This window comes from Triturus cristatus, chromosome 7, assembly GCF_964204655.1.
Source record: "Triturus cristatus chromosome 7, aTriCri1.1, whole genome shotgun sequence".
Classification (NCBI taxonomy): domain Eukaryota; kingdom Metazoa; phylum Chordata; class Amphibia; order Caudata; family Salamandridae; genus Triturus; species Triturus cristatus.
Genome location: NC_140590.1, coordinates 666,106,440 through 666,134,117, shown reverse-complemented (window position 1 = coordinate 666,134,117; position 27,678 = coordinate 666,106,440). Strand labels below are relative to the sequence as shown.

Below are 27,678 nucleotides of genomic sequence, written 5' to 3'. Positions count from 1 at the left end.
CAGTTCCGAGCGTCTGCTGGGGTGCCTTCTAGTGGTAGCGCCGGTACGTAGGGGGTAACGCTGCATGTCAGAAACAAGCTTCTGAGGAAACACCTGTAGGCTACCACAAGTAGTAGGGGCTCTGGCGGTCATGGGCGCACCCGAACTATGTGTTCCAGGGGGTAAAGCGGCTGTGTATTTGCTATATCTGCGCAGTTGCGATTAGAGAGACACCGTGCTATCCACTGCAACTGAGAGGCTAGATAGTAATGTTTGAGACAGGGAACTGCCAGTCCGCCCTGGTCTGTGGGTAGGTACAGCTTTTTCAGTGTCATCCTCTGTCTAGCATTACCCCGATAAAATCTCTGAGGTGTATCTCAAAGGCAGTGAAGAAGTAGGCAGGGACATACATCGGTAAGTTCGTAAAATAGTATGGGAGCCGCGGGAGGACCATGATTCTGGCGAGTGCTATCCTGCCTGTCATGGCTAACAGCAATGTGCTCCAAAAGTGCATCTGTGATTTGATGGATGTCACCGCTTTACCGAGGTTCCCATCGTGTAAATCTTGCGCTTGGTGGTAAATTTGTAGTCCCAGATGACAAAATGTATCGGGCGTCCAGCGCACCAGGGTGCCACCCATGGTGAGTCCCGGGTTGCAGAGCCAAGATTTACCTTTGTTTACTTTCAGCCCGGAAAGTGCAGCAAAGTCCTCAAGCAGCTGATTTAGCTGTGCTGGAACGCAATCAATGTCCCGTAGGTAAATGAGGAGGTCGTCTGCGTAGAGTGACACCTGTTGAAACACTTTTTATTGTTTTCATAGCAACAGCTCAGTACAAACCACGCTTCCTCCACGGTCAAAGAATGTTTTACCCATACAGAGTTACCAGCCAATATCCGGGAGAATGAGCTGCCAGCCCATACATTCCCTCCCCCCTCCATCTCCACCCCATGTCAGTGTGCCTCCTGTCTTTCGCCTCACTGCTGATGAGCCCCCTCCCTGCCATAAATCAGACATGGGTGCCCGCCCTCCACTAGAGAGCCATGGTTTTCCCTCGCGCTTAGCCACACCCTCATTTCCAGCGCTCACTACTACTCCCCTTCTACTCCCCATTCACCACCTCCTCCTGCCCGCCAGATGTGTCCCCCTCTGTCCCGTTGTTAGCCATCAGCCCCTGAAGTTCCACCACCAGCGCCTCCCACGCCCGGGCCGTCGCCAACGCCTTTTCGTCATCCCGCCGAAGAGCTAATTGCAGCTGGAGCGCACCCTCAGCCCCCGCCCAACGCGCAAAGGCCGCCCTCCATCGCAAGAAGCTAGGCCCCGTCCTGGACTTCCAGTGCATAGTCAGTTCCCTCTTGGCCATTATCAATCCTAAGTCGTAAAACTTGCTAGTGACCTTCGTCCGGCGGGTGTGCGGGAACCAAAGCAGTAAACAGGCCCCCAGGTCCGGGTCAATAACACGGTCCGTCACCTGATTTAGGCAGTCCATGACCTCTGCCCAATAATCACCCAGCTGAAGGCAGGACCAAAACATGTGACGAAAATCAGCGCCCCCTCTTCCGCACCGCGGGCATTGCGAGTGTGCACCCCCAAAAAATTGCAATATTTTAACCGGCGTCAAATATGCCCTGTGCAACGTGAAAAATTGAACCAACTGGAACCGGGCATTGCGCGTTCCCTTCCAGGCCCGCCGCACCAGCGTGGTCCAGGTAGTCTCGGGGATCGGTTTCTCAAGGTCCAATTCCCACTTGCCCCTCAAGGCGGCAAGGGGCGGTAGGCCTTCTGACGACAGTCTGCGGTAGAGGCAAGTAATGGCCTTGGACGTCCCCGCCGCCATCACTACATATTGGCAACCCACAGCGACCGGTGGCTCCGAGAGCCCCGCATTCCAGTGCCGCTGAAGGCTCGCTACCAGGGCCGCGTGAAGTAAAAAGTCCCCACGTGGGAGTCCATAGGAGTCCTGCAACTCCTGGAAAGGCAGCAGCAGCCCCTCCCGGAATAAGTCGCCCACCATCTGCACGCCCAACTCCTCCCAAACAGCCAGCCCAGACCAATCGCCTCCATTCGGGAATGCCGTACACATTCCCAAAGGAATCTCCGGGGCGTAGGGGCGAGTTATCGCCGCCCTCCTCTGGCACCGGTTCCAACACAGCCGGAGTGTACGCTCTTCCAACGTGAGCAGGGCAAGGTCCAGCCTCTGCTGCAAGACTATGAAGGCTAGCACATGCCGCGGAATCAACCTGCCCTGTGGGCCCTCCGGGCCCCGGTATTCCCTGGCAACCGCCTGCGTAAGCCACTGGAGTTGGGCCGCCAGATAGTACCACTCGAAGTCCGGGACTGCCAGGCCCCCTTCCACCCTCGGCCGCCTCAGGGTGGTCAACGCCACCCGCCTTCTCCCTGAGCCCCAAATGAAGCCCGTGGACATCGCCCTGAGCCGTTGGAAGTATGACGCAGGCACCCATATAGGTAGGGTGCGAAAGAAATAGAGGAGTCGTGGCAACGCCACCATCTTCAACAGCGCCACCCTCCCGGCGCACGAAAGCGGGAGCGTACTCCAGAAACTCATGCTACCCCGCAATCCACGAATGGCTCTGCCAATATTCCCCTCTAGCAAGTCCGGCTGGGTGTGGTAGATATTAACCCCCAAATATCGCAGGCAGCCCCCCTCCCATCGTACCAGTCCCAGTGACTGGGGGGCCCGGCCGCCCGGTCCCAGCGGGAACAAGCATGTCTTTCCCCAGTTGACCTTGAGCCCAGATAGGCGTCCAAAGGCCTCCAACAAGGCCGTCGCCCCACTCAGTGCTCCCTCGGCATCCGCCAGAAACATCAGCAGATCGTCAGCATACAGAGAGATATAGTGGGCATCCCCCCTCAAGTGAACGCCTGCATAGGAACGCCCCAGTCGGGCATGCGCCGCCAACGGTTCAATAGCCAGGGCGAACAACAAGGGGGAGAGCGAGCAACCCTGCCTCGTTCCCCTCCGCACCGGGTAGGAGGCCGAAATAGTGACCCCCGTCTTCACCCGGGCCGTGGCCTCGTTATAGAGCAAGGTGGTCCAGCGCACAAAGCCGTCCCCCAGGCCAAAAGCCCGCAGCACTCGGTATAAATAGGGCCACTCTACACTATCGAAGGCCTTTTCGATATCGACCGACAGTGTGCAGGCTTCCGGATATATGTCCCGGTCCAGCTCCATCACCCGCAACAAACGTCGCACCGACGTGGCCGTGTTACGTCGAGGGATAAAGCCCGCCTGATCCGGATGGATCAAGGCAGTCATATGAGTCAACAGGCGCGACGCCAAAATTTTGCTCAGGATTTTGTAGTCCACCGTCAACATGGAGAGCGGGCGGTACGCTGTGCGTGCACCAGCCTCCCCTCCCGGCTTCAACAGGGGCACCACAATAGCCTCTCGAGCGGAGGCCGGTAAGCGCCCAAGTCGCCAAGCCACTCCGTAAAGGACTTGCAGCTGTGGCGCTAGCAAATCTGGGCAAGCCGCATAGAACTCAATGGGCAATCCGTCCACTCCCGGGGTCTTTCGCCTGGCCATATGCTTAATCGCTGCACGAATCTCGCCTAGGGTTATAGCACCCCCGAGGTCCTTCTCGCTCTCCGGGTCCAGCCGGGGTAGGCAAGCCGCCACCAGAAACTCAGCCAAGCCTTCAGGTTCCCCCTGCATTGTGCTGTCATACAGCCTTGCGTAATAACTGGCAAACTGCCTATTGATCTCCGCCTGAGAATAGACCGGGACCCCCCCTGCCTCGACCAGAGATAGTATAGGGGTACCGCGGGCCGTCGGGGACGCCAACCATGCCAGAAGAGACCCCACCTTATCCCGTTCCGCATGCGCCCGGGTAAGGTAGTCCTTATGATCAAAGCAGCGAAGCTTCTCTACACACACCGCCACGCCCTCACGTGCCTCCACGACCGCAGGCAGCTCGCCTTCCCCCGCCTGATGCGCGCGCTCAGCCGTCCGCAGTTGGGCCTCCGCCCCCGCTACCTCCTTCAGCAAGGTCTTCCGCACGCCAGCGGTGGATGATATACAAACTCCCCGGACCACTGCCTTGAACGCATCCCATTCCGTTGCCCGGGTCGACGCCGTATCCGCGTTAGTCCTAATGTACTGCTCTATGCAGCCGCTAACCTCAGCCCGGAAAACTGGGTCCTCCAGCAACAAGGGGTTTAAGCGCCATGTGGGTATCGCCTGCCGCTGTCTAGACCACTGCAGCACCCCCATGCAAGGGTTATGGTCCGAGATGGTTTTAGCCAAGTACTCACTGTGTCGCATCAGAGTCTGGGCATCCGGGGAACACAATATACTGTCCAAGCGGACATACAACTCGTGGGGGACCGAGTAGAAGGAGTAATCCCTATCCCTCGGGTGATGTGTCCGCCACGTGTCTACCAACCCCCATGTGTCCTGCCAAGCGCGCCTACTATTAGCCACCCTACGGACCACCGATTGTGCCAGGGGCGGGTGGGACCTATCCAGCTCAACATCAGCCACTGAATTAAAATCCCCCCCCAACACCACCGTCCCCGTCAAATAGGCCGCGAGCTGCCCCGACAGTCTGGAGAAGAAGGCGGCCTGGTCTACATTAGGGGCATACACACTACATAAGGCCATGTCCCTCCCATCTAGTCGACCCTGCACTGCTACAAACCGGGTCCACCAGTGTCGCCAGCGGCTGGAAAGGGACTCCTGCCCTAACCCATATCAGGGCCCCTCGGGCAAACTTTGAGAAGGTAGTATAGAATAATTGGCCTCGCCAGCGCCGCTGCAACGCCTTCCCCTCCTCGCGATCTAAATGGGTTTCTTGGAGGAAGGCTACCTGGATCCCTCTCCGCACCAGGTAGGCATGGACTTTATATCTCCTCCCCATAGAGGTGAGCCCCCTCACATTCCAGGTCAGGACTCGCAGTTCAGGTGGGGTCCCGATCCCATCGCCGTACCAACCACTCTTCTCCAACCCTCCGAGGCACACTGACATTCCCCTGAAACCCCACAACTCCCCAACTCCCCACACGCCCTCCCCTCCCCAGAACAGGTGCTAAACTGCAGTTACCCATCCAAATACCACCCCAAACAATATCTAACACTCTGGTAGCCACCAGCGTCTCACAATGTCCGTGAGGGTGAGGTGGTGGCTCTGCACCAGACGGGCCGGTCGACTGTCCTCTGCTGTGCATCCGCGCCCAGTCTCTGCAAATCCCCCCCCGGTGTTCCTCGCCTCCTCAAATCTCCCGCTCTCCAGCTCCCCACTCCAGGGCCCCCAGCAACGATCCCCGGTCCGCAAGGCATCAGCAGTTACCGATCACACTCCCAACCCCGCAAAGCCAGGTCTGGGCCCTCCACCCCACATACATACAGCTCCCGCTCTGCGCCTCTTACTGCACCCGGGGAAGTCCCAGTTCCTTCAAGCGTCTAGCAGTTCATCTGCCGTCCCTGGGGTCACGTCCGGTAGCAGCTCCGCATCCTCTCCGGGGCCATCCGACAGGGAGGCCTCCGAGCCCCTCTTGGAGCCCGAGTCTTCACTGGGCTGGGAGGCCGTGGCCCCTGATATCACAGAGACCGCCTGCAACGCAGCCCGCCGCTCCAGCGCCGTCTGAGATGTTCCTGGTGATCGGACCCCTGTTGTCCGTGTCCTGTTGCGCCTGCTGCGGCGGGCCCTCGCTCGGGTCCCTGACGGTCCCTCCTCGTCTACATGCGCCGCTGCTCCCGTTCGGGCCGATTCGAACCAGCTCCAGGCCGCCGCGGGGTCCGTAAAGAAGGATGTCTTTCCGTCCAGTACCACTCTGAGGCGAGCCGGGAACAGTAAGGAGTGCTGCAGGCCCTCGTCCCGTAGCGTCTTTTTCACCGCCTGAAAGGAGGAGCGCCTGCGCTGGACCTCCATGGGATAATCCGGATAGATTGATACCGGGACATTCTCCACTTGATAGGGGCCCATGGATCTCGCCTTCTGGAGAATGATATCACGGTCCCTGTAGTGCAGCAGCCGAGCCACCACCGGCCTGGGAGGTCGGCCCGGATCCGGGGGCCGGGCCGGGACCCTGTGCGCCCTCTCCAGGGTGTAAAACTGTGTCAGTCCTCCCGGCGCCACCACCTCCTTCAGCCAGGTCTCCAGATAAGCCAGCATGTCCCCTCCTTCAATCTTTTCAGGCAGGCCCACCACACGGATGTTGTTGCGGCGATTGCGTCCCTCCGCATCCTCTGCCCTCTTCTCTAGGACCGCCACCCTCCTGAGAAGGTCCGCCGACTGGGCCTCCAATGCCTTCTGCGCCGGAGCTGCCAAATCCAACGCGTCCTCCGTTTGCTTGACCCTATCCACCAGCTTCCTGTGGTCCGTGCGCAGCAGTCCCAGATCAGAGGACACCTGTGCAATGTCCGTCCGGGTATCTGCTATGGCCTGCAGGATTTGTTCCATCTGACGCTGCTGGAGCCCCACCGCAGGGTCTACGTGAGTCCCGCCATCCCGGCCACCAGCCGAGTCGCCCACGGAGTCCACCGGATTCGCTCCCGGCTTGGACTGTGGTTTGCCCATGTTCCCAGGTCAGGGAGTTCACCAGGGGGCCGCGAGGCTATCACCAACTAGAGCAAGGCCTCAGCCCAGTGGTCACGGCAGGTCTCTTCTCCGACTACGAGGCACCACACCCTCCTGCCCCGAACCGCCAATGTCGTGCTCCCTGAGGGGCCCCAGCGAGGGGGACCCGCTCCACTCCTCCAAGCCTGTCGTCCCTGCAACGCGGTGCAACAGCCTCAGGCACCCCCGTCGGCCGCAGTCTTATCTCCTCACTGCGCCCCGGAGGCAAAGTCCGCCCATCCGTTCGGCCCGGTCGGCAGTCCAAGACCCGGCCGGCCACCTCCACAATGGCCTGCGTGGCGCCGGCCCTCCCACTCCTGGCCAGCTGTCAGCGCCTCCGGGGGTTCCGCAGCTCCGCCGTCACCAGGGTCGCCGCCCCACCTCAGGCCGCACTCAGCTCCTCGGGGCACCCCACCTCCGTCAGGCCGCACTCAGCACCTCGGAGCACACCTCCTCCTCCAGGTAGCCGCCGCGTCCGATTCCAGCTGTGCAAGGGCTAGCAGCAGCTGGGCTCTCCCCTTGGGTAGGTTCCGACCCGGTCTGGCCTCCGCCTCGCTGGGGCCGCCACTTCCGGTGTCCTCGGCCGGTCGCGCTGCACTTCCGGGCGGGTCCCACGAAACTGTGGGCCCCGGCTGTTCCGCTGCTCTCAGGCCGCCCAAGATGGCCGGCGGCTGCTCGCGGCCGCCGCTACTCTCAGCGCGGCGCCAGCCCTCAGCGCCGCGCTCCACTCCGCCGCGCCGTGGTCAGGGACCGGAGCACTCAAGGCTGCCCTCCAGGCGTCTGGAACACCGGGGCTGCAGGTTAAACAGGATTTTTGGCTGGGCTGGATGCGGAGCTCTCTGCTCACGCGTCCATGCCCGTCGGCAGCCAAGCCACGCCCCCCGTAGAGTGACACCTGATGGGTAGCATCCCCTAGGGGCACCCCATCTGCCAGTTGGGTGCGCAACGCTTCCACCAATGGCTCCATTGTGAGCGCAAACAGGAGTGGGTACAGGGGGCACCCCTGGCACATGCCTCGTTGTACGGGGAGGGAGTCCGAGATGTAGGGGCCTACCTTGACTCTCACAGTGGGGTCAGTGTAAAGAAGGCGCACTAGGTGAATGAACTCCGGGCCTAGGTCGAATCTTGCTAGCACCGCAAACCAGTAAGGCCATTCGAGTGAGTCGAAGGCCTTCTCCAGGTTCAACACCAGGCAGCCTGCTCTCGGCCACTCCTCTACTTCATAGGTGGCTACTCGAAAGAAGCGGCGTTGATAGAGGGAAGTGCTGTGCGCTGGCACAAAACCATTTTGGTCTGTGTGGACCAATCCTGGGACTGCCTGCGCTAGCCTGTCAGCTAGTACCCTTGCGAGGACATTATAGTCTGCATTGAGTAGAGGCAGGGGCCGATAGGAACCCATCTCCTCTGGATCTCTGCCTGGCTTTACTAAGGAAACCAGATGCGCCTCGCGCATTGATGGAGGGAGGCACTGCGCGTCTAGGGCCGCAGTGTATACTGTATCGAGGCGCTGCACCAGTGAGACCCGGTTTGCTTTATGGTATTTGGATGGCAACCCGTCTGGCCCTGGGGCTCTTCCCGTTGCTAGGTATTTGATGGCCGCACCAATCTCCTCTTGCGATATCTGCTCATTGAGCATTTTGCGATGCTCCTCAGTTACTGTGGGTAGCTGTAAGGGGTCAAGAAATCGCACAAGCTCCCCTTCAGTGCAATGACATTGCAGGCATAATGCTGTGTCAGGGCCTCATGTATATCTTGTTGTGTAGTTAGCAACTGACCGGTGGGAAAGCGGAGCAGCCCGATTGGGGTATGTGCATGTTCTTGTCGGATCAACCAGGCTAATTGCCTCCTCGCCCTATCCGCGGCTGTGTGGGTACGGGTTGTGTGCTTGGTGGTAATTGTGGCAGCAGAGTTGCTCCGTGTAGTCTGCGTGTTCAGAACGGAGTGCTTCTAGGCGCTGCGAGTTGCGACCCACTCCTTCACCTGTGTTTTCATAGTGTATCAGCTGGCTTTCGATCCATGTAAGGGAATCAGACAATTGTTTACGTATGTTCCATGTTGCCCCTATACAGTGGCCCCGATCGCCACCTTAAACGCCTCCCACTCGACGTGCGCGTCACTGGCTGTACCCGTGTTCAACTCAAAGTATTGCAGAATCGATGTCTCCAGTGATGCCCAGAAAGCAGGGTCTTCTAGAGCCTGTGGCTGCAGGCCCCACCTGGGGACCGGGGAATGGTTAGGCTCCCAACCCAACTGCAATAGCAAGGGATTATCATCGGAGTGGGTCCACCCTAGATACTCCGCAGTCTGAATCAGCGGGAGCAGCACCGGCGAGGCCACCAACCGATCGAGGCGCACGTGAGGTCCGTGTACTGCTGAGTAATGAAAATATATGCTGGCAGTGGGTTTTAAAAGCTACCACACATCATGTAGAGCCTAGTGAGTCAGCCAACCAGAGAGGGCCAGCGAGTTGGATGCCGAGAGGATTCTGTTCAGGGGCGGGAATGATCTGTCTAGGTCCACATTTAAAACCAAGTTGAAATCCACCCCCCCCAGAAGCCATGGAATCCCGCTCCATTGGGCGGCTACCGCAGATCCACTGGCCAGGTAGGAGGCCTGATCTGAATTAGGGGTATAAAGGGAGCCCAGAAGTATCTCTTGACCATTCAAGCGCACTTTCACGAACGTGTACTTTCCATCTGCATCATTGATGCAGTCCTCACTAACGAATGGGATTCCCGCTCGGACCCATATCAGTGTGCCTCGCTCATGTGCTGAGTATGTGGTGCCGATTACTTGGCCTCTCCATCTTTTACGCAAGCACTCCAACTCAAGTTTAGACATGTGCGTTTCCTGGAGCATTACTATTCCAGCCTTACGGCATTGCAAGTATGAAAAGAGAGAATAGCGTTGTGCAGGTGTGTGCATGTTGCGTATGTTCCACGTGACCACTTGTACCTGTGTCATGTCTGATTAGTGTGTTGGGCTAGGTAGGGACGGGTGCACCATTGAGCCATGGATCTGTGTCGTGTGGAGGGGGTTCGAGTCAATCGTAAAAAAAAAAAAACATAAGGCAGTAAATCGAACTTTGTTAACATATAGGGCGAACGCCCAAGTGGGGCTCGTCCAAACAATATCCGGCCCAACGGCCATTGCAACATCAGTTTAGAGACTGATGCGGGGGTGGGATGTGTGCCTGAATGGGAGCAACACGCATCCCTCTGTGATGCAGATCTGTCACCTGTGTCCCGACCCACGCGCTAATGCTTATCTATGTTGTTTGCGTGCCCTGGTGGGTGTAGCTATTGTGCACGCCTAAATAGGTGCATCGCGTATCCCTTTATGACGCAGAGCAGTCACTCGTGTCCCACACCACGCGCTTATGCACATCTACATTGTTTGTGCGCCCTGGCGATTGCAACCATTGTGGGGTGTGTAGACATGCATCAGGTCAACGCATTAATAATTAAATCAAGAAGCCAAAAGAGACACTGAACTGAACTGACTGAAACTGCGGCCGTGGTTCGTAGTTTGATCATGACCGGCAAGCTGGGAGTCAAGATGGTGCCTGGGCGGCCGTTAGGGAACTGAGATGGGGCCCCAGAGGAAAGGAGAAATGAGGAGATTGTACATGAGCAGACGCCCTGACGGCCGTGTGGCGAGGGACCCTCCCCCCCGGTACTAACATCAATCGGCTGGGGTGAGTAAAACGACCTACGTCCCCCAGTCAGTTTCCACCCGAGTGACAGGGGATTGGGTCTGGCCCGGGTGGGCACCGGAGTGAAGGTGGGCGCTCTTGGACCCGGTGAGCACGGCAGACCTCTGGACCCAGCTGCACTTGTGTGAGGGGCAGCGGTGGCAGCTCAGAGCGAAACCTACTTCCACTTTCCGGATTCGATTCCTCCGGGTGGATCGCGGCCACCGGCAACACAACAGGGACCCAGTAAAAGTCAGTCTGTTGGTGATGGCCCTGCATAGCTGCCCCGCTCTGAGTTTCGGAACGACACAACCACACTGGCTCCCCTCTCATGAGCAACCACAGATCGGAGGATTCAACGGCCACGGGGAACCGTTAAGGTGACATTGCAACAGCTGATCTTCCGGGGCTGTTACCTCCCTGTTAAAGCACATGCACTGCTTCCCATGTGGAGGAGACAAATTACTAAGAGGTGAGCCATCCCCCCTCCCTGCAATGTCATGTGGGGAGAAGTGAACATGCAGGGGCACCCGGATGGACACCAGATGGTTGGCTACCCCGTTGCACAAGGGAATGCCTGAATTAGCCTGGGGGCCACCAGCCAATGAAGCAGCATGTTGGGGAACACTCCGCAGCCACGCACTTCAGACCCGATAGTGCAGAAGCCTGCCAAACATCTCTCCTCCTCATTGATGGTCCGCACTGGAGTAGAGGAACTACTGAGGGAGACATGGAATGTGCTGCAGCACGGTCTGAGGAACAAGCTGGACAAGTGCCACGAAGCAAGCACTGCCTTGATGTTTCAACCACGCTCAAGGTTTCCCAGTAACACCGGGACTGGTGCTGCAGATGGAACTATGACGATGCCCCCGGGCAGAGACCATGAATGTTGTACTCACTGCGGAGACTGAGCAACATAGCCGATGCCTGGTGGAGCTGTTTAGGTAGCAATAGAGGAGTTTGGCTCTGGTCCACCCCCTTGGCCGTCAACTACAAAGCCGGACATTGGACAGTTTTTCCTAGCCTCCCCGTTAGGTTTCCTTCCCTTCCCCGCCTCCTCCCTTTGTGATGCTGTGGCTACCTCGCCTTTCCAGCTTATGTGTTAATATCTCTTGTTATTGTGTAATCACTGTATTTCCTCTATGTTTATTCTTGACACCTGTAACTGATGTAATTTTGTAACCTGTAACTCGCTGATCCTCATGTAAAGCGCTCTGATACCTCTGGGTCTAGCCAGCGCTATACAAAACTCTGCAAATAAATAAAATAAGTGCAGGTTTTGTGTTGCCGTTTGCCGCAAATACTTCAGGATGCTCACCTTTTCTTTAGGAGGTGTATCCTTAGAGGGTCCAAGACTTGAAAGGCACTTCTTGGCGATTAGGGACTCATTCCAACATAGGCCAGCAGGGTTCAGGTAGGTGCAATTATAGCAGGTCAGCTTGGCAGTTGCAGAGAAGCCTCTGAAGCTTGTTGTGTCCCTATAGTTCCCACAGTCGTGCAACCAACTGACCCTTGAATGTCACTCTGGTTAGCCTGGGATGTAGGCAAGCAGGTCCAGTCTTGATGATAATAATAATAATAATAATAATAATAATAATAATAATAATAATAATATTAATAAATAATCTTGTAAAGTGCCATTGTTACACCAACTTCTGTGTCCCTGCTGTCTGCTGTCTTCCTTCGCAGACAGCAAGGCAGTCCTTCAAGCAAAAGGGCAATCCTCTGGCAGCAAGGCAGTCCTTCTTCTGTAACTTCCACAGGTCCAGGAGTGTTCATATACGTTGCTCTGGAGGTTAAAAATGTATACCCTGTGCCAACCTTTGTGTGTGTGTGGGGGGGGGACCCTGTCGTACTCCCACATCTGGTTCTGCATACTTCTTCCCCAGTCAAGGCTGTAAACTGTCTGGGAGCACCAAAAGGCCTGGTGTCAGATTCCTTTGTGTGTGCAGAAGGCTAAGCCCTTTGAAGTGTAAGCCGGGCTGTGTCCAGTTATCCTACCAGGATGTCCCATCCTGTTCACACCTAAGCCTCCTTTGTGTCCGAATTGTAACAAAATCCGGCTTTACCTTTATCTTGCTGCTCCCAATCCAAAGTTACCACTTGGTAAATGTGATAACGTTACCCAGTGTTAGTCAATGGGAGTGATAGGCCTCACAGTAGTGAAACATTACTTCAGGAGTTTTTCACTGCCAGGACATGTATTCCGTAAGTACAAATGTCCTACTTTTTAAATAAAATGCACCCTGCCCTATCAGCATTAGGGCCTACCTAAGGAATTACCTGTAAGTATTACAAAGGAAGGTTCTGGCCTTGCAAAAGGTTTATTTTGCCAGCTCAAAACGGCAGCTTATAACTGCACTACAGGATACAGTGGCAGTCCGATACATGTTTTAAAGGCTTCCTTAGTGGTTGGCAGAATGAGTGCTGCAGGCCCTCTAGAAGCATTTAATTTACAGGCCCTGGGTACTTTAGCTGTACCCCATGTTTAAAGGAGATTGAACAAGCACTTCAGAATTGGCTAGCTGTGGTGCGGTGCACAAAATCCTAAAGCTAACAGAACCAACTAAGCAAAACATGAGAGGGAAAGGCAAAAGGTTTGGGAGAATACCACACCGAGGATGTAAGGTCTAAAAGGCCACTAATGTTTGTGTAGAGTAGAATTTCTACTGAGGATATTACTGTGCTCATCTTGTAAACAGGGTCTAGATGGGCTTGACAGTTCTTTTGTACCAATAGAATAAATGCCTTTATTGCATGTGTACTCTACTCATGTACATTTTCTCTACTAATGAGTAGCCTGAATATTATTAACATAATTGATGTCTTATGCCATCACTCAATCATATGCAAATTTTGACATCATTGTAAATGCTCATGTGTGTATTAAAAATATAGGTCCCGATTCACGAAAGTAATCTGAGACAAAATCCTAAACTTACTACTTTTGGTATTCACAGAAGGCATTTAGTAGTAGTAGAGTTAGGATTTTGTCTTAAGTCTGTCCTAAGTCTGTCCTAAGTTTGTCTTAAGTTTGTCTTAAGTCTGTCTTAAGTATGTCTTAAGACAAAATCCTAACTTTGCAACTACTAAATGCCTTCTGTGAATAACAAAAGTAGTACATTTAGGATTTTGTCTCAGATTAGTGCTGTGAATCGGCCCCATAAAATTCAGCCACTTATCTCTAAGAATAACAAAAGTCCTTCCAAACTGATGGGCGGATAGGATGGTAATAGACCCATGTACATTTGCCAGCATATATGTGGACACTGATAGACATGTAAGAGATACTCATTTATAAAAAGAGATGGAATCAGAAAGATTTTGGTAAATATGCATAAAGATATTTTCTGCCACCTAAAGCCTTACATTTAGTACAAAATAATAAAGCAGAGAGTTTCACCGTGGGGGCTTACAAAGTGTGTTAGCAAAATGGTTATGGACAACAGTCATAACCATGCAATTGCTTGAGAAGTCTTTATTTAGCCCAGTTAGAAACTACTTCAGGTATATGGGGTGGTTCATGCAGTGGCGGCTCCTTGGCTAAGGTGAAGAAGCATCGCCTCACTGCTCGTTAAGCAGTGGAAAATAAAAATAATATGATAATAACAAGAAGTTATTATCATTTTATTTTCCTTGGCGACTCCAGGCGGGGTGAGTCGGGGCTGGCTTGCTGAAGAGGGAGCATGAGTGGTTTGCACTCCCTCCCTACATGATGCTTTGAATGACCCACGAGGGCCAGCCAAACATTTATGCGTAGTTGGCATGTTCTTGGGCTGTGTTGTGGAACATACCCAGTCTCCCCAGGCACTGCCTGAGCGGCCAAACATCACGCCACTGATCCTGCCGTGTCAGGATTGGCTGGCAGAGTCCTGAAGCCTGGGTGCTTCCTCTGCAGCCTGCAGGCAGCAGCCGGGAAGAAGACAAGAAAATGGAGGAGAGGATTAAGGCAGAGGCGGCAGCAAAGCAGGTGAATTTATTATAATTTTTTTCATCTTTTCATCCCTCCTCCCTGCCCCACCACCCCTGTTCAGAGGCAGCCACCACTGGTTCATGTAGAATATATATATGCTAGATCGGACTCTCCAATAAGTAGCTGATGAGCTACTCATAGCTCTCCAGCTAGCTGTGAGTAGCTTTCTGTGTGCAACTGTCTGGGCTCACAGGAGGTTTCCTCCTTCTAACCTAACCTTGGCCACAATTTCCAGCTTACAAACCTACCAAAAGACATTTGATCCCTGGAGTTGGAGAGCAAGTTGGCACCGCAGGAATTCATAGCCGCCAACATTCTAACACTGCAACAGCACAGCGCTGTGGATTAATCATAGTCTGGAGAAGCGCGCTCCAATATTCCACAGTGCACTTCACCGAAGAATTTCAAGGAAGAGCAACGAACTTCAAGGCGTCGTGGAAGTTAGTCAGGGTAGTTGCGAGTGAACCGGGGTTAGTTTCGACGGTTGAACTCTTACAGAATCAAGGTTAGTGAACAACGTTTAAGCCTCTTTCAAAACATTAAAACCTATCTCTGAAAGGCTTAGAAAAGTAAATACTTATAAACTAATGAAGATACCGAGGCGAGAATAATAGTCGGCTGACTAATTCCTCTTCTCTCCTCATGCGTCTTCAGAGTTAAATTTCGTTAACAAACTCGGCGTATACAGACTGCTATTTCCGAACTTGTCAAACGCTGGCGTGACCTTTCAACACGCCGCTTTTCATCAGTACAGACAAGATGAATTCCTTAGCACCAACAAGTCTTTAGGTCTAACTCTGATTTACGTGGTGTGTGTTCTTTCTACACGCCACATTATCTGAGCACATAAGATTAACCATGCAGAGTACAAGTAGAGAAACGAAATAAACAAATTAAATACTGCTCGTTCTCAGAAAGTTAGAACATCTCTACATAATACAAGGCATAAGAAGAAAGGTTGAGACATCTTATCCCAGAAATCCACAGATATATCAAATTCGGTTTATTAAGCTGTGAGTACCTAATAGGAGACAAGGGTTAGATCATCACAGAATAAGGTTAATACAAGGTAAGACTTTCCTGAAACTTTTCTTGTGTAAACAGCTGAACCAGGATAGACGCAGGCCAGCACTGTAAAAAAAAGAAAGAAGAGATCTGAACTGCACATCTCCTCACGAATAAAAGAACAAGCTAAAGTGAGAAGTAAGAAGAGAAGTAGGTTCCTAAACATCTCCTGGTAAGACAAGTAATTTAGATACAAATGCGAAGTAAGTTGTTAAGTAAAATTAGAAATCTAAAGTAATTACGTAAATGTTTTTAGCACAGTAAGAACACTGAAGAAGAATAAAAGAAGATTAAGCAGAACAAGTAGAGTGTTTGGAGCTGTGTCTTCTCTGTCCCAATCCCCTTTCCCCCCTTAGTACTTACCTGCGATGGATTAAGAAACCTAGCAGAGGGGCATTGGAAGCCAGCGTCGGTCTGCTCCTGTGTGATTTGAATAGTAATTGCTAGCCTTGACAGCAGCCTGTTCTACTAAATTAGAAACTTTTTCTTGGCTGAATTAATATATTTATTCCAAAGTTGACAATCGTGTATTGTAGACAAAAATGTGTGTATTTTCAGGACTCATAAGATGAAGTTTGTAGAAAAATTGTTGCATTTTCAAATTATTTTTAAAGCTGATATTTGAGTGATAAATCATGAGGCATTGGGTAGAGTTGTTCTTAATATTATTACCTTGGTGCCAGAAGCCCTGGAGCTATGACTGTTATTTTTTAGCTACATAAAGGCATTCCAAGTTGACAAAGTCTTTTTGACATCACTGCTGGCAACCCTGCCTGATGCAGTGAGGTGAGCACGGCTGATAATCTTGCACAGAGTGACTACTAATGTAATCTTGTCTAACTACTATTACAACACTGATAATATTAGTAGCTCAGGATAATATTAATTGAACATTAGTAGCTCTTGTTGCATGAAAGGTTAGAGACCCTTGCTCTAGATGTTTAACATTTTCTTGGCACATTAATTCTCAGCAACACAAACACCATCCTACTGCTCTCTGACTGTGTGTTTTTCCCATTGACCTACTTTTGTTCCACAGTCTCTTTTTCTTAGGCACAGCCTTTGGGTAAAAGCAGCAGGCAGCTTCAAATGACAATATAATTTTCCCCCATGACATGAACACGTCCACTGTTTTATTACTAAGTCCTATATCTCATGGATAAAGCCTCTGCCTCACTGCTAATGATGGAGCGTGGATATATGAACGTTAATCCCTTAGTGATATCATCAAATATGTTTCCCCATTGGTTGCATGGATGTTTGTTAGTTGGCTTGAAGCATTGTAAGGGAGCTAATATCAGAATTTCATTTTGTTTCTGTGAAGCTGATGTGACTCCAAAATGAAGACCAAGAATTGATTATTTCAACCATAAAGGTTTAGTTTAGAACATTAATCTAACACACATATATATGTACAGTAGAAACAAATTTAAAAGGTATAACAATACAGTCTGGAGACCAAAGTGTGGCAGTAATATTAAGTCATAGTCAATTGACATGCAAAATAGTAACAGCCTCAATGCAAAGGAAACAGATTGATGCAATCAGGTGTTTGGTAAAGAAACTTTAATAGCACAGAAGGTGTCAGCGTAAGGTTGGAATTCAGTAGAAGTTTCAAAAAATGAGAAGAGTGCTCAGCATGAAGCTTCACACGCGGAGAAGCCCAGCATAGAGAGAGAGATCTGTTACCTCTCAAACTCAGGATGAAGTCTGCCTAACTAACTATGAATCAATTAACAATACAACTAAAAACTTCTAGAACATCCATATCTTATTCCCACCACTGAGAGGCAATCCCATCACTGCATTTGAGAGGAGTCAACATACTCCCTAATTTTCGATCTCCACACTGACAGGTTCACATCTGTTGGCCTTGGATGTTGCATCCCCTGGTACACTGTGAACAGGAGGTTTTCTCTCACTATCATCCCTCCACGTTTGTTGCCAACTTTCTTCTCCCAGGCCTCAGTTTCAGCAGTCTAATACATAACAATAAACAACAAACATGATATTGCACCTGGAGAGGAGAGAAAGCAACATGCTGACAGTGTTAAAGCAAACAATTTTGGTAAAGGACTATTGTCGATCTAAATTGACTTTAGAATCAAAATGAATGCATATTGCAATATCATAAATCAGTGAAAGCAAACAGACATTTTTAGATGTGTATGTACAATGAACATAATTACATCAATTTATTAATGAACCTAATACACTTATTTGTAAACTTTTAGTGATTGTGATGGTTAAATACTATTAATTAGTTTAAATGTACCAGGCATGTTAATGAAGTTAAACCACATGTTGAATATAAATCGTGTATATAACCATATAAAATGTATATACATGACATATAGAGGATGGGGCCTAAATGATAGTGCTCCACTAAGAGCCCTTCCACATAACATAGACCCTACAGCATTTGTATGGGACCTTCTCCCATAAACATGGACAGCCTGTATTCAATGCTTTGAAGAAAGTATGTATTCTGTTTAAGATTCTGTTGCATGTTATATTGCCATAAAATGAATTCTGAAGGGACGTCGTGCAACACGCTTTATTGTCTGGTTTAACCTAGTACAACAGAACAAGTACTTTGCTCTATGAAGGAACTATTTGATGTGTTTGTAAAATCATAAATTATCTTGTTGCAGACTATGGAGTCTTTAGTCACGACCAGGTGGATGATAGAAGAGATGACAGTGCTCACGATGAAATGGAGCAGACTCTGCTCTCACTTTCTGAAACTGGTAATGCTACAGTCATTGGCACAGCTCTTTGGAGGCAACAAGTCTTGGCTATCGCAAGGATTCGCTTCCTGAAGTTAAAACATGAAAGTAAAACAATTCGATCCATGTAAGTATTCCCATCGATGTTGCATCAATATAAGCCCTAAACCATGACTCCCACCACATCTGATTGAAAACATGGGGCTCAATTCACAATTGTGTAGCTGAAAAGTTGAAAATCTATGCATAATGGATTTGCGCATACAATCTGCTTAGAGTTCCACTTTCATGAGAATTCACAAAGATTCCTTAGAGTGTGCTTGGAATCTATACATCTCATAGGTTTCCACTCATATTCTTCATATTCTTCATATTCTTCCACACATGCTTCTGCTCTCGAGCCTGGTGGAAATGCTTATTTGGATATTCAATAGCATTTACACATTTTTCAAAATGTGTGTTATGCTGACTGTTGGCAATCCCAGGCTCACATGTGGCCGGCAGACTAAGGCTCAGGATATAGAGAGGCCCATGGCTGATTAACTCTTTGAACACAGTTGCCTTTTTGTGACTCACATTTGCTGATTTACACCAAGCTAAGCAACGGCATTCCTCAGCTTCATATGAATTCAGGTGGAATTACTTTGAAACATTTTCGCTGTAGCTGAGACCTGAAAATGCTAATATTTCTCCACTGTTTTTAACTCTACCCCTGACGGATATGCATGAAAGTTGACAAAGCTAAAACTTAGCCTCACATGCAATTTCATTGTGGAGTTTTTTGTAGATTTGTCAAATTGCATCAATGTTTTAAGCAAACCAAAAAGGACACATTTTGGCTGAAAATTGATACTTAAAAATACCTTTACAGTTACTGCAACTGACTGTAATAAGAAAAAACCCACTGTTTTTTTAACTGAAAATCCCGGACATTGACCAGTTATGCCCAGCAACACTAGCCTTAATTCGCAATTCCTTTTCCTTTATGTTTGGCTGTATGATTGTTCGGGGTATCATTCTGGTTGTGTCGAGGTATGGTGGTATTTGTAGATGTGTGATGGTTGTTGGGTTGGACTGTGTTAGCACATTATGTTTAGTGTGTTGAAATATAATGATGGATAGTTGCTGACAAAAGATGGGTGTGTTGTCGTAAATGGTTAGTATTTTGCCGTTTGATACTGAGGGGCCCATTAGGATGGCGGACGGATCGCCCCCGCCGGGCCGACAGTAGCCACCGCTGGCCCGGCAGCGGCGATCTGTCCGCCATCCATGCCTGAATAACCTCCCACCATATCAGTATGGCTGAGTGGTCCGCGGCAGACGGAAAAACTGTCTGCCGCTTTTCCGCCGGTCGACTCGTCGACCGGGCGGAAAAGGGGCTTTATATGGTGCCGTGTCTGCAAGACATGCCATCCATATTATGATGCAGGCGGAGATATGCTTTTCCATGGCGGCGTTGGCATGCCGTGTTTTGTATTGGGGGCCCGTTGCGGGCTTCTGGAGTGTTGGGGGGGTGCACTTGGGGGGTACCCATCGTACCCCCCTTCATTTACATGCACAGGTGGCAGGCACTGTGCGGTGCCTGTCACGTTGTGCATGCAAATGCACATCATGCATTTTTTAAATTGTGTCGGGTCCTGCTTACAGCACCGCTCGCCACAATGTAAAAGATGCGGGATGTGACCACCATGGTGGCGGTCGCATCCTGATTGGCATGGCAGGACCGCCATTGTAATGATGCCCTGAGTGTTCTGACATTATGTGGATTGTATGAATGTGGGTGTGTTAAGTGTACGATTGTAGTTGTGAAATAGTTTGGTAGTGAGTATGTTGCAGTATGATGATAGGTGTGTGGACATGAAGCTAGGTGTATTTGCATAATGCTTTGATTGTGTTGACATATCACAGTGGATATTTTGATGAATGATGTTGGGTGTGGGAGATATAGGTGTTGTGTTTGTGTATGTTGTTGGGTGTCTTAGTAATTGATATTGGTTATGTAGATTTATGGTGGTGGGTATGTTGACGCATGATGTTGGTTGTGTGGGCTTATGATGGTGAATGTGTTGAATTATGGTAATGGGTGTGTTGGTGTACGATGCGGGGTGTGGTGTTTGCCATCTGATGATTTGTGCACTTCCCACACCTCTATAGTCCTTCCTCTCCAATGCAGCATCTACCTTGTGTCTCCTGCCCCCGCCAGCCTCTGTTTGTGCCAACCTAACACTGTCAGTTCAGCTGCCTCTGTGTGAAGCACTCACTCTGTGTGCTGGCTCATCTTGCCTGTACAGTCACTTTGTGTGCTACCCTGCACCTGCAGCCACTGTCCATTCCCCATCACCTCACAACCCATATGTGGTCCCTTAGAAAACTCTTCACCACCATTGTGCCTCTAACCCTCTTCTGCCCATATATGTGGCCTTAAACCCAGTGCTGCTCCTATGGGTGCCTTGTTATTTGCCATAGAGATCCTGTTTGTGCCCCACCCCTCTTTGGATCCTACTTCGCACCAGCAGCCCCTCTATTTGACCCCTCCAGCTACTCTCTGTGCCCATCATTCCTCGGTGTGCCTCTGGCAATGCCTTTGCCCCCATGTAACTTCTCTGTGTGCCCCAACCTCCCCTCCATACTCTCCTTGTGCCCACCCCTTTGTCTCTATGTGTGTCTCTGTCGCCCTGGAAGCACCTCCATTCCCCCTTCTGCCCCTTTTCACTCTCTTGAGTGCTCCTGCATTGTCTTCACTGCCTGTGTGTACGTCTGAGCTTTACCACTTCAGCATAGCTATAAGCCCTGCAGCTTTGTGTTCTGTTCCTGCTCCCCTCTATGTACACAGAGTTCTGTGCTGCACCTGTGTGCCCTCACCCTCCTCACACTCTGTGTGCTGCCCTGCCCTACTCCTGCAGCCACTGTATGTGCAGCTATTGTATGTGCAACCCTGCCCGCCTATGTGTACCCCACCCTGCGACACTTTCAAAACCAATAGGTCTGCTTGCAAGTTAAAAAGCTTTTGGTTTTGCCAATGATTTTTTAAAGTGAGCAGGTGATTGGTAGGATCATTTTTCATATCCCAAATCTCTGGGCTCCGTTTTTTAATCCCTGTCCAGAATTTCGCAAACGCCAGAAGAGAGTAAAACATATTTTGGTGGTTAATTTATATCCCTCCACCCAGAGGACAAATTTAAGCAGCCTTGGAACATAGCACCAGATATTATAGAGGAGGGACTTGCTAAGTATAACTCTGCGGTTTCCTGCGCCATTATCAAGCTCCCACAGTTGAAACTACTCCCCAACTCCACCAAGCACCCCCAGACAGCCTGGTTTTCCCTTGAGCTCAGGACCGAAAAACGGCAGTGCAAAAAACTGGAAAGGCGGTGGCGCAGCACCCATGATGTGAGGGACAAGGACAGGTTCAAAGTAACACTCCCCCACTGCCATAAAAACATAAAGGCAGCACGGAAAGCCTTTATCGCCTCTCAGCTTGCTCAGGCAGGGTATGCCCCAAAAACCCTCTACCAAATTCTTAAGTCTTTTACTAATCCCAAGGCCTGCCACAACGTAGAGGACCCCTCCCAATCTTTTTGTAATGATATAGCACAGCATTTCTCTGAAAAAATTGAGCTTATATATGACAAAATTATCTCATCAGGGTGCCAGGCCCCGGTCGCTATGTCGCACAACCTGCCAGAATGCATTAATACTTGTTGGAGAGTTTTCCCCCACTGACTTTGGAAGACGTTGAAGCACTCCTTCGTACAGTAAAGTCCGGCTCTCCTCTTGACATCATGCCGGCTAAAATTACTGCCTCCTTGTCCCATCAATTGTCCTTATCCATAGGGTCTCTGCTCAACCTCTCTTTGAGAGAGGGCCATCTTCCCATTGAATGGAAGGTGGCACAGGTGATACCTATCTGGAAAAACTCCAATGCCCCCTTGACAGATATCTCCGGCCCATTTCGCTACTCCCTCTCCTGAGCAAGTTACTTGAAAAACGTGTTAATAAACATCTGTCCAACTGTAGGAAGGTGGATATCTGACTATGGTTACCCCCAAATTTTTGCCTAGTGTCTAGCTGGTTTTTCGACTTAGTTGGCCTGAGATCCTGCTATTCAGGATCTCAGCCTGGCTGTTCTCTCTTTAAAATGGACTCCATGTACCCTAGGTACATACCCAATTGGTTGGATCACCCTGTCAGCCCCTGTACCAGTGTACACTAGGTACCCAGGGCATTGGTGTACCCAAGGCCTGCCAAGGGCTGAAGCATGTATTATGCCACCCCAGGCTTGGCCTAACAATTTGACACAACTGGCTGATCCCTCAGCTGGGGTAAGTTGGTGTAATCACCTCTTACTTAGGTGTAGTATACCTATACCTAACCTTAAATGGGACACCTGGTAACCTATAAGTCACTCCTATGGCAGGCCTTAACAATCCTGAAGGCAGAGTGCGTGGTTCCATGTGAGATGGTGCTCTGGCATGAGCTGAGCCTGTCTGCAGTGGTCGGAACAACTTCCTTCTACTGTTTCCAGATATCGTCATACCATATACTCTTAAGTGCATTATGAACCTCGCGGTTAAATGCTATCTTTGGTTTGGCTTTATCAAAACATGTCGAGTAAGGTGTCATACAAATTGGAATACTAACCCCTCGCCAATTCTGGCGACGGGGTTAGCATTCCACCCTTCTAGAGGGACACGACATGTACAGTGCCTGAAACCCGGGTAAAATCAGACATAGCCTCAGCTCCACAAAATGGATGCTGCCACCACAGACACAAGTCTGCCCTCCTGCTGCTGGGAGTCCTTCCAGCTTGGGAGGTGTGGACAAAGGGTTTCCTGCCAGGGGAGGTGCGTGCACCACCCCAGACAGGATTTTGTGTATTGGTCAGGTAGGGCTTGAAAGAAACCAGACATGCCTGTGGCTCACAAGGAGCCTCGGTGCATATGCCAGTTCAAACCGGTCCTGGGGCACACCAGTCCCGGGCCTGGGGCGAGCTGGACAAAGGATTGGGGGTGTAACCACCCCCCTTCCTGGTCCCACCCATAGGGAGGGACCTAGCAGGTAGTCCGGCCCCTAGAATCCGCTTAAAGGTAGGAGCTGTGTCCTAAGACTTCAGACATCCTGGAATCAACTTGAAACTAAGAAGAAGACGGGAACTTCGACATTCTGCTGCACAGAAGACTGAAGAAAATCTCCCCTGTGGTCAGGGAGTGACCACCTTGCTAACGCAAGCACCATCCAGCGAATCACCGTCTGCTTTGCCGCCGCCTCCCGCCGGAGCCCGAGCCCAGAGACTGACAAGACCTGGACCTCCAGACCTCTCACCGCCCGATCCACAGTCCCTGAGAAGAGGAGACCCGTGGAGGCACCGAGACACGTGGAGCCAGCCATCTTGGAACGACTACGACAAGCTGACAAGTGCAACAACCGAGGCTCCCTCCAAGTTGTGCTTTGGGATCTGAGAAGCCCAACCCCCGAGCAGCATCTGCACCAAAGGTGAGCCCTCCAGCATCTCCACGATCTGCGTGGGGCCCTTCTGCATTTTGCCACTCGACGCGCCTAACCGGTTGCTGGCCCGCTGGCTAGTGGCCATCTTGGCGACGAAATCTACAACAAACACCGCTGGTCTGGTTGCTCCAGACTGGCCCTTGCTCCCCTCCAAAGGAGCAATCCCTCGAACCTTGCTGGTCAGAACCAACAGCTGATTTCCGAATCCTCCTGCAATTGCTTCTGCCAAGGCTTGTTTGCTTCGATCAAGTCGCCGACACCGCCGACAGCGAGAGCCTGCGTGGGACAGCTCGTGAGCCGACTCCTGGACGTCGTCGACCTTCAGGGACCACGTGGCTGCGGAGACAAGCTACCCCTCATCACCTGTTTGCACCCGACATCGCCTGGTACCCACCTGGTGCCACGCTGGTCACTGGCTAGTGACTGTGAACACTGTCCCCTCTGCTTACAGGTCTTCAACATCTCCGATCCACTCTTGGATCCACTGCATCTCTCCCGGACCGACCGCCTGCAGCATCTTTGTCTTCAAGCTCCACGGAACAGATAGAAGAAACCCGACGCACTTTGAGGCCTATGCACCCGCTTCCTGTGGGTGAGGTAAAGCTGGTACTCCGGTGCCCATGTGTGGTAATACATCTCTAGTGCCTGTGTTCCAAATCTTAAGTTCCTAGTCAACCCGGAAGATCTCCTTTGCAGTAACTTTGTACTTTTTACGCACCCATTGAAACCTATGGGAGCACGCGTGTGACTATTTGCACTGCACACGCCACCCGTGGACCTCCTGGTCACTAACTGACGTTAGCTCCTTGTAGGCCCAGCGATTCTAGAGGCCCTAGGCCTTTTCCCTTTTCTGTTCGTGGTACTTATACCACTATTTTAGTATATGGTTTGAGTGGCCACCAGGGCCTATCCATATAACGTGCAACTTCTGTGTATTCTGTGATAATCTTGTTTGACGATTTGTGCTCCTGTGCTCATAAAGAGACTAGGGGTTACTTTGAGAAATAAATACATATATATTTTGAATATATATCTGTGTGGTGTCCTTTCATTGGTATAAAAGGGGGTTGCATTTGGTAAAACAGCTGGCTTAACACGTTTCACGAGTTTAGCCTCAAAGACTGCTTAGCCTACGCTACCACTAGGGCAGCTAGTCCGAAAAGGTTGACTTACAACCACACCATAAGGGTTGCTTGGCATGGTACAAGGTGATCACTTTAACTAGTGAGCATCATATACCAGGCCAACTTCTCACATTGGTGAGCAGCGGTTGGATTTGAGCTTGCTGTGTTTTACCATTGTAATCTCTTGGTTACCAATTGAAAGATCACATAGGTACCTGTAGGTACATATAAAACAAGATTAGATATACATAAGTTCTACTGAACTTAGTTGTTGTAGAGCAAAGGGAGTAGCACACCCTGACTACAACTACTAGATAGGTTTAGTAGGTAAACCCAAGTGTAGGTAGATTGCAACACATCCACCCACACTTAAGAGCAATGGCCGGGGCAGAGGGGTCCACTGTACCCATCTCTGTTGAGAGTGACCCCCAGAGGGCACCATCCAGCTTTGCTACCCTTAATCAGAATGAGCTCAGGCATTTGGCAACTCTTAGAGGCCTTAAACAGCCCAAGAACCCTAACTCTGCTGAGCTCAGAGAACTCTTACAGAATGATGAGAATCAGAGAGAACTCAAGAAAGCTTCCCAGTTAGCCCCCTTAGGGACAGGAACAGGAGGCCCCCCTTCTGAAGATGCCACAGAGGTACCCCCTTCCAATAGTCACCCCTTAGATGGGATGCCTACCACAGAGTAAGAAAGTGATGGGGATACAGATGTGAGTGGGGATGAAGGGAGAACTAGCCCAGTGCCAAGTGTTATACTTGGCCCAGCTAAACTAAGGCTATTGGGGATTGACAGTGGGTTTACCCCATTGGATCTCCCCAGTGGACTTAACACAGGGCTTGGGAGGCAAAGGAATCGCTCAGGTGACTCCAATGCTTCTCATGGCTCTAGAGGCTCTCAAGGTCACACCAGGAAGAGGATGACCACCCCTCAGAGGAGGGAACATGAGGCCAGAATGCAGGAAGCCCAGCTGAGGATCAGGAAGCAGGAGCTAGAGGTAGCCCTGATGGAAGAAAAACTGAGGAAGGCTAGGCAACCTAGAGAGAGTGGGTCTATACCCACTGGTGGCAGCATTGTCCCTAAGGACAAAGATAGGGTCTTTGATAATAGGAACCTGTCTAAGGTTGTGCCCCCCTACAAAAGTGGGGATGACATCCACAAATGGATAACTGCTCTTGAGAGAGCCTGCAAAGTACAGCAGGTTCCTGAAGACCAGTGGGCAGCAATCCTCTGGCTCTCCTTTGAAGGAAGAGGCAGAGACAGACTCCTCACTGTTAGAGAAGAGGATGTCAGAAACTACAGAGTCCTGAAGAGTGTTCTGGTTGATGGGTTAGGCTTAACCACTGAACAGTACAGGTTAATGTTCAGAGACACCCAAAAGACACAGACTCAGGACTGGTCTGAATATGTTGAATGTGCCACTAAGGCTTTGGAGGGTTGGTTGCTGGGAAGTAAGGTATCTGATTATACAGGATTGTACAATTTGATGATGAGAGAACAGATTTTAAGTAACTGTCAAAACCAGCTCCTCCATCAACACCTGGTAGACTCAGATTTGACCTCTCCCCAAGAATTGGGAAAGAGGGCAGATAAATGGGTCAGGACCAGGATCAGGCCTAAGAATCAGGGTGGTGACCAAAAGAAAGATACCACCAAACCTCAAGAGAAGGGAGGGGATAAGGCAAAAGAGAAATCTTCCTCAGGGCCCCAAAACTCCACACAGGGTGGTGGGTCCCAAGCTCCCTCCTCTACCACAGGTAAAAAGCCTTACTGCCATGAGTGTAAAACTCCTGGGCATTGGAAAACTGACAGCAGTTGCCCAAGGGCTACAAACAAAACTGTTCCTCCAATTACTCCTGTCACACCACCTATTACTGTCAGCAGTAATCCCCCAGGTGGTGGGAGTGCCCCCAAAAATTTGGGTGGGTTTACTTGGGGAACACAGGGGGACCCTGGCTTAGCCAATTCCCCTGCAGCAGATACTCTTGTCTGTGATGGTGGCATGGGGTTTGCCAACTTCACTGCCTGTCCCAACACTTTGGGTAGGTACAGACAATGGTACAAAAGCTGAGGCCTACAGAGACACTGGAGCTAGCATCACAATGGTGGCCCATTGGCTAGTTCCCTCTGAGCAGCTTTTGCCTGGTTTCTCCTACCAGGTGACCAACATTGATGGCAAACAGAACAGTCATCCCATGGCAGAGGTATGTCTCAGCTGGGGAGGTGTCACTGGCCCTAAAAGGGTGGCAGTGTCCCCAACCTTGCCTGTAGACTGCTTACTGGGGAATGACTTAGAACTCTCAGCTTGGGCTGGAGTTGAACAAGACACCCATTCTAAGATGGTAGGCCTTTCACAAAAGGGTAGTGGGGTTGTGCCATTCACAACCCCTGTCCAAATAGATTTCCTCCCTGGAAAGGTTGGAAGGGCAGTGGTAGCCACAGCCCAGGCACAGACAGACTTCCCTGTAGAGACTGGCAGAGTTGTGACAGTCACAGCTCAAACACAAACTGAGTGCCCCCCTGAAAAGGTTGGCAAGGCTGTAATGGTCTCCGCCTATACTCAGACTGACATAGGTGTAGTGAAGCCTGAAACTATGGATCACTCCACACAAACAGAGAGTAGTGGGGAGGAAGAAAAGTCTCCCTCTCCCCAGACATTAGGAAAAAGTCAGCCTCCTCAGGGAGCTGACCTCACCCCTTGTGAAGGAACTGCCCCAGAGGTAGCCAGGCCTGGCCTTGCAGAGCCTCTGATGTCAGTGGCCCCTTCCAAGGTGGGACCCAGTCTGGTGCAGGTAGCCTGCCTCTCTATACCCTGCCTCAGTCAGCCCAGGGCTGCAGAGGTCAGGGAGGCCAGTGGACCCCAAGAGGGCCCCTGTCCACAAGAACCCCCCCATCAAAAGAATGAGGATTGCCTGGCTAGTAGCCCTAGTCAGGTGATGGGTAAAAACATCCCTGAGGGATCTCCTTTACAGGTAGTTAGGGACCTCCCCCAGAGGGATTCTGCTGGGTACAGGCAAACATGGGACCTTAG

At 50.9% G+C, this 27,678-nt stretch overlaps 1 protein-coding gene across 2 annotated transcripts in view; it reads left to right on the top strand.

Moving 5' to 3' along the window:
- LOC146810319 (ATP-binding cassette sub-family A member 9-like) overlaps positions 1–27,678 on the top strand; it is a 1,478,308-nt gene that overhangs the window by 575,843 nt on the left and 874,787 nt on the right. For both annotated transcript variants that reach the window (XM_085617315.1, XM_085617314.1), the window contains one exon: positions 17,942–18,143. In XM_085617315.1, the coding sequence (XP_085473441.1) occupies positions 17,942–18,143 (202 nt within the window). The remainder of the gene's footprint in view (positions 1–17,941; positions 18,144–27,678) is intronic.